The sequence below is a fragment of the Orbicella faveolata genome, unplaced genomic scaffold (genome assembly GCF_042242905.1).
Source record: "Orbicella faveolata isolate gen_17 unplaced genomic scaffold, um_ofav_v1 contig_46, whole genome shotgun sequence".
Classification (NCBI taxonomy): Eukaryota; Metazoa; Cnidaria; class Anthozoa; order Scleractinia; family Merulinidae; genus Orbicella; species Orbicella faveolata.
Window position 1 is genome coordinate 2,307,753 of NW_028301576.1, and position 9,748 is coordinate 2,317,500.

General features: G+C 37.4%; 1 protein-coding gene and 1 pseudogene across 1 annotated transcript in view; both read right to left on the reverse strand.

The window, feature by feature from the left end:
* Nucleotides 1-1,061: 1,061 nt before the first annotated feature.
* LOC149097932 (UBX domain-containing protein 8-like) overlaps nucleotides 1,062-9,748 on the reverse strand; it is a 76,318-nt gene continuing 67,631 nt past the window's right edge. The window contains exon 5 of the mRNA XM_089277444.1: nucleotides 1,062-1,136. Within this exon, the coding sequence (XP_089133570.1) occupies nucleotides 1,077-1,136 (60 nt within the window). The 3' untranslated portion in view covers nucleotides 1,062-1,076. The remainder of the gene's footprint in view (nucleotides 1,137-9,748) is intronic.
* LOC149097933 (uncharacterized) lies at nucleotides 7,325-8,422 on the reverse strand (annotated as a pseudogene).

Genomic DNA, 9,748 nt, shown 5'->3' on the forward strand with positions numbered 1-9,748 from the left:
GCGTGAAAGGGCAGGGAAAAACAGAAAGGAAAGCGGCAACAAACAAAATTGAGAACGGTTAATGGCAAAAAAAAAAAAAAAAAGTAGCGAGACCAAGTTTTTTAAATTGTATACCTTCAATTTGTGAATCAATAGTCAAAATTTTAATGTACAATAATATGTTCGTGCAGTGTCACAAATTGTTCACGATAAGGCACTTTAATTTACAAGGGGAAGCTTTATGCCACCATTCGGGCTTGACATCAGTTCACTGATGTAGCGATGTGAGAACTAAACCGGTATAATTTCGTAATAACAACAGGAACGTTTCTTCAAATTGAAATTGAAAACTCTATATTGTTTTCGTCGATTAACATGAATGTGTTTCTTCCAATTAAATGACACTGAGATACCGGCACGGGGTACAGAGCAAAACGCAGCGGCTCGTCACGCAGTACAATCGAAGCAGTTTAGCTTTACTCCTCTGAGTCAGTGAAGAACTCGATCTCCTCTATAGCGGCTGATTCACCCATGCGGTAGTCCGGTAAACCATCGATATTTACACAATCTATGCATATGGAATGCAAATAAAATATATGTATATATTTTTTAATTTTATGTTGTTCATTTTTTATTTCGGAAAAAAAAGGCTCGCGCCAGCTCGATTTGTAAACGATTTTTGTTCCCCGAAAGTAACGACCCCCCGAAAGTAACGACCCCCGAAGGCTGCTAATTCCGAAAGTAACGAGGGTCGCTACTATCGGAACTCTACGGTATGTGTATTTATTATGGTAATGTATATTAATTAAGGGGACCTCTACATTTAAAATCAAAACAGGAGAAAGATGAGTTCTGCAATTAACGACTACAACAGCGGGCTCACAAAAATCATAAATCTGACGAAAAACGGGCATTCCCCAGCTACAAACGGAGTAGATAAATAGAGAGGTTAAAGTAAGCACCTTGATCTGTGACTCTACAGTAAATCGCCTCTTTTGAACTGCTCCATCAGGACAACGACGGGCAACAGTTTATGACCTGACAAGGAAAAAAAATTAATTTCATCATAAAAAACAAATTAACATTTGCTACACATATCAGTGCCAAGGACATACAATGCTTACCCCTTTCTCTTTTACATTTGGCTCTTCAGGTAACTGTCAGTGACAAAAATAAATGAAACATGTTATATTTCTGATGTTTGTGATATACTGAAAGAGTAACAAGTTGATTTAGAAAATAACCCAAAGAAAATACATGCACTGATTGGTCAAAAATCGTGTTTCTACTTTTTTTTTTCAATTTAGAAATTTTTCAAAATAGAAACATCAACTCGGAAAAAAAAATCCGAGTTCCAGATGGGATTTGGACCCACGACCCTCCGTGATCTAGTCGGACGCTCTAACCACTGAGCTACTGGAGACTCTATGATGAGCAAAGGTGAAATATGTGGGTCTTTGACTGGAACCGCATCGCGCGGTCACACAGCCAAATGATGTCTAGGCGCATATGAACTCACTAACTGCATCGCGCAGTCACATTAAGGCATATCAAAGATGCAACCAACCACCCTCCAAAGTGAGTATTATAAGGAAATTTTCAAGGTAGAAATTTTTCAAGGTAGAAATTTTTCAAGGTAGGAACATCAACTTGGAAAAAAATCTGAGTTCCCGATGGGATTTGAACCCACGACCCTCCGTGATCTAGTCGGATGCTCTAACCACTGAGCTACTGGAGACTCTACGGTGAGCAAACATTTCACCCTTGCTCACCATAGAGTCTCCAGTAACTCTGTGGTCAGAGCATCCGACTAGATCACGGAGGGTCGTGGGTTCAAATCCCATCTGGAACTCAGTTTTTTTCCGAGTTGATGTTTCTACCTTGAAAATTTTTTTAATTTATCAATTTTTTTTATTATTTCTCTATTATTTGCATCGACAATTACCGTTACAAATATATTTACTAGACGCACTAACACTAAAAAAAAAACACTAAACAAACGAATAAATAAATAAATAAATAAATAAGAAATACAGTAATAGTTAAACACTACAATAAATAAATAAATATACCAAACACAAAAGGACAAAATAAATAAAATTAATGAATAAAGTACAAGACACAAGCTGACAAAAATTTAAATTGATGTTCAGTTAAGAAAGAGACAATAATTTTTTTCCATTTTTTGTAGTGTTTATGGAGCCTGTCATTTCTTTTGGCAATTTTTCTCTCTATATGATGAACTAATTTGATCTTTTCAAAGAAAATTCTTAATGTTGGTTTAGTTTTGTTCAGTTTACATGTATAAATAAAATATTTAGCAACGAGTATTAAGTGATTCAAAATAGCAAAATTTTCATTGTCATTAAATACGCCAAACAGAATATTAATTAGTGTTAACGTCTCCATAGATATGTTTCGTTTACAAATCCAAGATGAGAATGCAAGCCAAAAGTTTTTTGTTATATTACAATGAAAGAGTAAATGCTCGAGGGATTCATCTTCTTTCTGACAAAACGTGCACAAAGGCGATTCAATCATTTTAAAACGGAACAACTTATCATTGGTGTATACGATATCGTTCAGTATTCTATATTGGAACTCTCTGATTTTTGTTTCTATTGTGACGGTAAACGGTAAAGAATGGGTTTTTTCCAATCAACCACAAGTTGGGGATATTTGCTTTTCATCTTTTTTTGAGCAGAGGGAGGAGTTTGTTTTTTAGTTTTAAATTGGTCATACAGTAATTCTGATGTTACTTTGGACAAATCGATTTCAGGTTCATCCAATTCAATATATACTTCATCTCCGAGGATTGATGGATGGAAATGTTGATTTGTTTGTGACTGTTTTATAATAAGTCTCCACGCGATGGGAGTAGCATCCACAACACCTATTAGCTTAAAATATTGAGTTGGGGATACATTTGCTGCCAATACCTTCGAACTTTGAAGAAATTTCCCCATGTTAGATAGCAGGTCCCCAATTTTAACAATTCCCTGACAAAACAGATGTTCTTCGAAAAGCGATTGTTTGTCAACAACAATATTTTTGTTATTCCAAATGATTTGGTCGATAACATCCTCATACGAAACGACATTTGAAGTCTTCAATTCCGACCATGCATCAAGACACTCTTTATAGAAAGCTGGAATATAAGCTGGAAGTTTACGAGTGTCGAAGTCACAAAAAAGAATGAATTTTCTTCCTACGTGGCAAAGAAATTCATCTAAAATAGCTTTCCAGGTGCTATTACCATCAGCGAAATATTTCTTTAAAGCCATGACTCTTTGTGCTGAGATCATGGATTCGATGTCAAGCATTTTAAGTCACCCACTTTCAGTGTCGTTGATAAGTGCAGATCTTTTGATTTTATCATTACCTTTCCAAATGAAACCATAAATCAATTTATTTATCTCCTTTATTAAATCCATTTTGAAATCACTGGTTATCCTTGCAATCTGATTGGCTCTCGGTGGTGCGATTTATTCACGAATCGCACTATTTTTTGCTCTAAATCGCATCTTTTTCTCAGCCAATGAGAATGGGCCAGTAAAACATAACAACCCATCAGATTTCAAGATTAGTTTAAAGTAATCAATAAAATTTCAGGAAATGAAAGGCAAAAAGCCACTGTGTGGAGAATTTTGCAAATACTATTGCCAAAACTTTGCTGTTATTGTAGCTTTTTTTCCAAAAACATTGACAAATTTCATTAATTAGTTTCTGAATGACGATTATGAGCTCCTTTAGGCTGAAGACCTACTTTAATGGAAGTTCCCAACTTTCAGTGTCCATTTTGACGAATATTTTGGCGATTTTTCTTCAACATCTGCTCAAGATCCGTATGATACTGAGTCCAGTAAAACATAAACAAACGAAAACCACATAACAACAAATTCAGAGTCATCTCAAGAAGGTAGATGTTTCCAGGTTTCCGGTAGTTTCAAACGAAGCAACAAAACAGCTCAACTCTGTTGCTGTGAATAAACATAGTCAACATACGCCACACTGCACAAAATAGTGAATGGACGAACGTCTTACGAAGCCGGTGCCAGTCCCGCCATCTTGGAAAACAAATGGCGCTGCCAGAACTTGACAAGGTCCTGAGTATTGAGTCCTACGCCAAGGCTACAAAAAGAAACGGAGATGATAACGAGCTGGACCCCTTAAAATCATACCACTGAACGGCATTTAAAAGAAAAAAAACGTACTATCCACTTGGCATCGTACACTCGAGGGAGTTTCACAACTCAAAAGAAATCGATCGCAGAATTACACAGGATATGCACCTTCAAATTTCTTCTCCAAAGACAATGAAAAGTCGCAGCCTCAACCACAGAAGAAAGGTAGGCCTTCCATAATTGATTCAGGCGACGAGAATTGCACTTTTATACCTGAAGCAGACTATTTTCGACTTCAGATCAGAATTGCTTGTTTCTTTGTCATGCTCGGATGAGTTTTCGTCACATGACATCGTTTTGCATACTAAATTAGACGTAAAGGCGTTTCCGGTTCCGCTTTTTTTTAACAAACCGGCCACTGGAACAATACACCAAAAATCTAAAATTTAAGGCGATAAAATTGTGCGATTTCAAAATGGATCTAATAAAGTGGCAATTTTGGTCTGAAATCATACTTCTGATTTCTAATCGAACTCGCGCTGCGCGCTCGTTCGATTTTGAAATCACGCGTATGATTTCAGACCAAATTGCACTCCACTCAGTTCAATTACCATTATTAATAAGATCCTTTGATACCGATATTAATGCTGCTTTACTCAAAAACTTTGGTATGATAAAAGTTTTCACTATCTGAATCTTTCCAAGTAAAGAAAGGCCTCTCCATTTCCACATATTGAGAGTCCTTTGAATGGACTTGAAAATTGATTCAAAATTGCCTTTGTTCCGTGACGGTTTATGGTAGTCAAAAAAAGTACCTAATATCTTAATTGATGTTCGTACGTTATGGATAAAGTCGCGTTGCGCGAGTTTAAAAGAACCGATTGCGAAGATTTCAGTTTTGTCGTTGTTGATCCGGAGGCCAGAATATTTATAGAAATCTTCCAACAATCCACATAATTGTAAATACGAATTCATATCCTTTAGAAAACAGGTCATGTCATCGGCAAATAATGTTAACTTGATTTCCTCGTTTTTGACCATCACACCATGAATGTTATCATCTTGGCTGATTTGGGTTGCTAATATTTCAATAGCTAAGATAAATAATAAAGGCGATAACGGGTCACCTTGCCATACACCACGCCGCACTTGAAAGAGATCGGTGGTAAATCCATTGTTCAAAACGCAGCTTGATATGTTTGTACAAAAGGTCTTAATCCATTGTAAAAAAACATGTCCCAAAGTTAAGTTTCTCCAACACCTTTAACAGATACGTGTGATCTAGAGAATCAAAGGCTTTTTCAAAGTCTATTGCTACAAGTATACCAGATTTGTTTGTTATTTGTGCCAATTCAAGGAGATCATCGATCGTTTTAACTGCGTCAAAAACTGATCTTCCTTTGATAAATCCATTTTGATTGTGATGAATAAGTTCCGGAAGGATTGTTTCTAATCTTCTAGCAATTGCCTTAGATGCAATTTTAACGTCCACATTGATTAAAGAGATAGGTCGCCAATTTTTAATGAATCTTCTATCTCTATCTTTCTTTTCTAACAGAGTAATCATTGCCTGTTTTTGGGAGGAAGATAGTTGTCCGTGTTCGTGAGCGAAATTTAGGGAATCTTCAAGGTATTTCCCTAAAATGGGCCGGAACGCCAAATAAAATTCCACAGTTAACCCATCCTTTCCCGGTGCTTTTTTTCTTTGAAACGTTTTTAATGCTTGGTAAAGCTCGGATCTAGGGAGCTTTTTATCTAAAACCTCTTTCTGGTCATTGGATAGTTTCTTAGTATTCGTTCTGTCAAGGAATCGAGTGATTGAGTTCTCACCCAAATCTTTATCATAAAGTTTTGAATAAATATTGAATCTCGGTCATTATCTGCTTTGGCTCTGCCGTTTCTTTATCATTATCCATAGATAATTTCCTTATTGAACTCTTTTTCTTTTTGGCGTTTTCTAAGTTTAAAAAATACTTATTACTTTTCTCACCCTGTTCGCACCAGTTAACTCTGGATCTTATAATTATTCCCTGGGTAATATAGTCATAATGGCGATAATATTCTGCTTGAATTATTTCCAAGGCATTAAGATTTTCAGGTGTTGGACCCTCGTCGCATTTTACTTGACAATCTTTAAGTCTTTCTTCTAAACTGACTCCGTTCTTTAGCTTTCTTTTTACTATAAACAATCGTTTCATAGCGTATTTTATACTTAAGGAAGTCCCAAAGAACTCTCGGATCCTGTATTTCTCTATTTTCCTCTATCCACTCCCGACTTTTTTCGTTTATCTTATTCACATATTCTTCGTCTTCCAATAAACTTGCATTAAATTTCCAAAAGGAAGGTCCGTAACTCGTGTTTTCCATGCCATTGATATGTAGCGTATTGACAGAGTGATCAGACCTAATGGCAGGAATAATGTCGACCTTCTCTACCTCTTCTTGAATGCAATTGGTTATTAGCCAGTAATCTAGGCGGCGTTGAATTGCTGGATTTTTCTGTCTCCAAGAGAAACGTTTAGCACCTGGATTTCTGATTCTCCAAATGTCTGTCAAATCAAATGAGGAGCACAGATTTTCTATTTTTTTTAGAGGATTCTTTTAATTTTGGTTTCCCTCCCGATCCATCTAAATCAGGATTCAAAATAACATTGAAATCGCCACCTATTATTATCCGATGGTCTGCATCAGTTTCCACTTTAGCTAACTCATTATGAATTTCATCATAAAAAACACATTGCTTGTTGACCTTATTCGGAGCATAGATATTTACAAAAATAAAAGGTTGACTTTGCACAATGCCCTTCAGAATAACATAACGACCCAATTCATCTTGTTTACATACCTTCAATTGGCAGTCAAGTCCTTCCTTGACAAGTGTTAAAACACCTCTGCTGTGTTCCGAGCCGTGGCTAAAAAACAGCTCTCCCCTCCACTGGGACTTCCACACATTCTCCAGTTCGGGTGTGCTACATGTTTCTTGTAGCAAAATTATATCAGCTTTGTCTTTCATACACCAGTGAAAAAGCGCCTCCCGCTTATCAAATGACCTGATCCCTCGAACATTTAACGATAAAAATCCAAAATTTAGATTAAGTTTTGTGAACATTATTAATTTCGTAAATCGTTAGAAAAATACTCCTGATCATAATTAACAAATTGCCAAAACTTTCAGCCAGAAAACTTAAAAAAATAATTTGTATGTTGCGTGTGCAAAATATGGAAAAAACATAATCTAAATAACATTGAAAAAAAATACAAAAAGACTATTTTACAACCATTACACCTACAACACCAATGAAGCCGGCTGTTTTAAATTGCGCTACTAATGAACTGAATCTTGCACGTATGATGTTAATTTTAGAATCCAAACATGCAGCTCCGTTTTAGCAAATAAAACGAAAAATAATGTATGCCGTTACATGTTCGTGAAGAAATAAAAAAACTTTTGCTTTCTTAAACTTTGGCATCAATTCTTTTCTGCGGTTTACGATTTCTTTTGGTAGGTCTGCCGATATTCCAAGACACTTTCCTTTCAGCTTCTTTGCCCTTGACATTACCAACTCTCTATCAGAATATCGCAGAAACCGAGCCATGATCGGTCTTGGCTTATCTTGTGAGGGTTTGCGCCTCCCGATGCGATGAATTCTTTGAAACTCAATGGTATCCGCCTCACTGATATCCAGCTCATTCTGCATAAATCCAACTAACACCCCTCTCACGTTCTCCTCTGTGGTGCCAGATGCTTCTCTGATCCCATGAAAGCGAAGGTTTTCTCGTCGTTGGTACACTTCCATGTAAAGCTTTTCATCCCTCAATGTTTCGATCTCTCCCTGAAGCTTCCTCTCCACCCGCGCCGTTTTTTCTTGAAGAGATTTTTCCCAGTACTTCGCTTTCTCCTTCATGTTCTCAATTTCGGAGTTCGCAAAAGACATTCCTTCGTCTAACACGTGCACCTTTAATGATGATGCGGCGTCTTTGCTAAACGATTCAAAGCGTTCGACCTTCTCTTGCAGTCGATTAACCTTTCCGTCGACAACTTTCACGTAGCTTTCAAGATTGTCCAGTTTCTTCTCCATCTTATCAAGTTATCCTAAAACTAATTCAATCTTGGGCATTACTTTTTTAACCACCTCAAGCGTCGCGACAACATCATCGGTTTCGCTTCCCGACTCCGACTCCATCTGGTCTTTTGATTTGATTTTCTTTTCCAGCGGGGAAAGATAATCTTCTTCAGACGATATTGACTCATTTCTCCAAGCCGGTCCAGTTCTTTCTATATGGGTCTTTCGTTTAAACTTTTGTACCTTCTGTGCCATGTAACCAAGGTCATATACAAACTTTTGTAACGGAGCTAGCAAGAACACGTCTACACTCTCGCCATGCTCGACCCAGTCTTCGTTCGTGCAGTTCAGTCTAAATTTGAATGCAATATTTTGACATGTCAATAACAAAGGAGAAAATAACTTATGGTGAGGTGTGGTGTTCAAATATTACAGTCAAACCGACTTTGCAAACTTCCGCCGAAACATTGGTATTTTGATTGACAGTTTGAGCCGAATAAGTTGCAACCTACGCGAGTAAGTTGCTCAGTTTATTTGGTATCTCGTGCCAAGAACTCGTTGAGATTTTCCAAAATGTTTCAAGTATTACTTCAGGTTTGCGAGTTTTTTGCGAGTTTTTTGCGAGTTTTTACGTGGATGAGCCACTGAGCACATACCAAGATCTTCTCGACCGCGTGAAAAAAGCTGTACCGTTTCTTCAAGGCGTTGACGACCAGCAAATCGTAATATCATACAAAGATCTTTCTTTGCAAACGTTTATTAATATCGACAGGAACGACAGTTTAGATGTCTCCGAAGCTTTTAGGAACGCTTCGCCTTGTGGATCAGGTAGTTACCGACGCGTCTATTTGAAGGTAAGAGAGTGACTCTTCGTTTTTATTGAAAAGACGCTCTGATTCGAAAGAGGCAAGCGCGGAAAGCATGTCAACAAAGTAACACAGGAGCCTTCTTTCCTCGTTTGCGAGCAGTGTAAATTCTGAGAGATCGTCAGTGGCATACGTTTTTGACTGGAAGACTTCTAAAGGAAATCAGCTATGGTAGAAGCTTCAAAGTCTTAGCGACATCAAACTGGCTGTCGAAACACACATTCGGGAACTCGAAATTGATGTAGTTGAGCCGCCGCGCGTTGGCAGATACGCAAGGATGATTTGCGGCTGATTGTCACATTCGTGGCCACACGGCTGAAGGAAACCGCCTCTATTCGTGTAAACTCCTCGTTGTCAATCATTTATTTCTTGTGGACTTAAGAAGCAACACCCTGAACATACTGAGGAAATAAGGAAAATGGACACTGTTACAATGGAAAAGAAAAACTTCGATTCTTTTCAGTCTAAATCTATATCAGCATTCTCGTCAGCAGTTACTTCGCCACTGACGTAACTATGGACTGACTAAAGCCTTCCCAGAGAAATACTCGTTACAAACGCCACAAGGATAACTGGAATTGCAAAAAGACATTGCAACATTGAGATTAGCTTGTTCTAATAAAATTCTTTCACGTGCAGATGCAAGCGACCGCGAACCATTTACATCATTTCTGGAGAAACAAAAAACATCATCAATGAAGTTTATGTTCAAGTA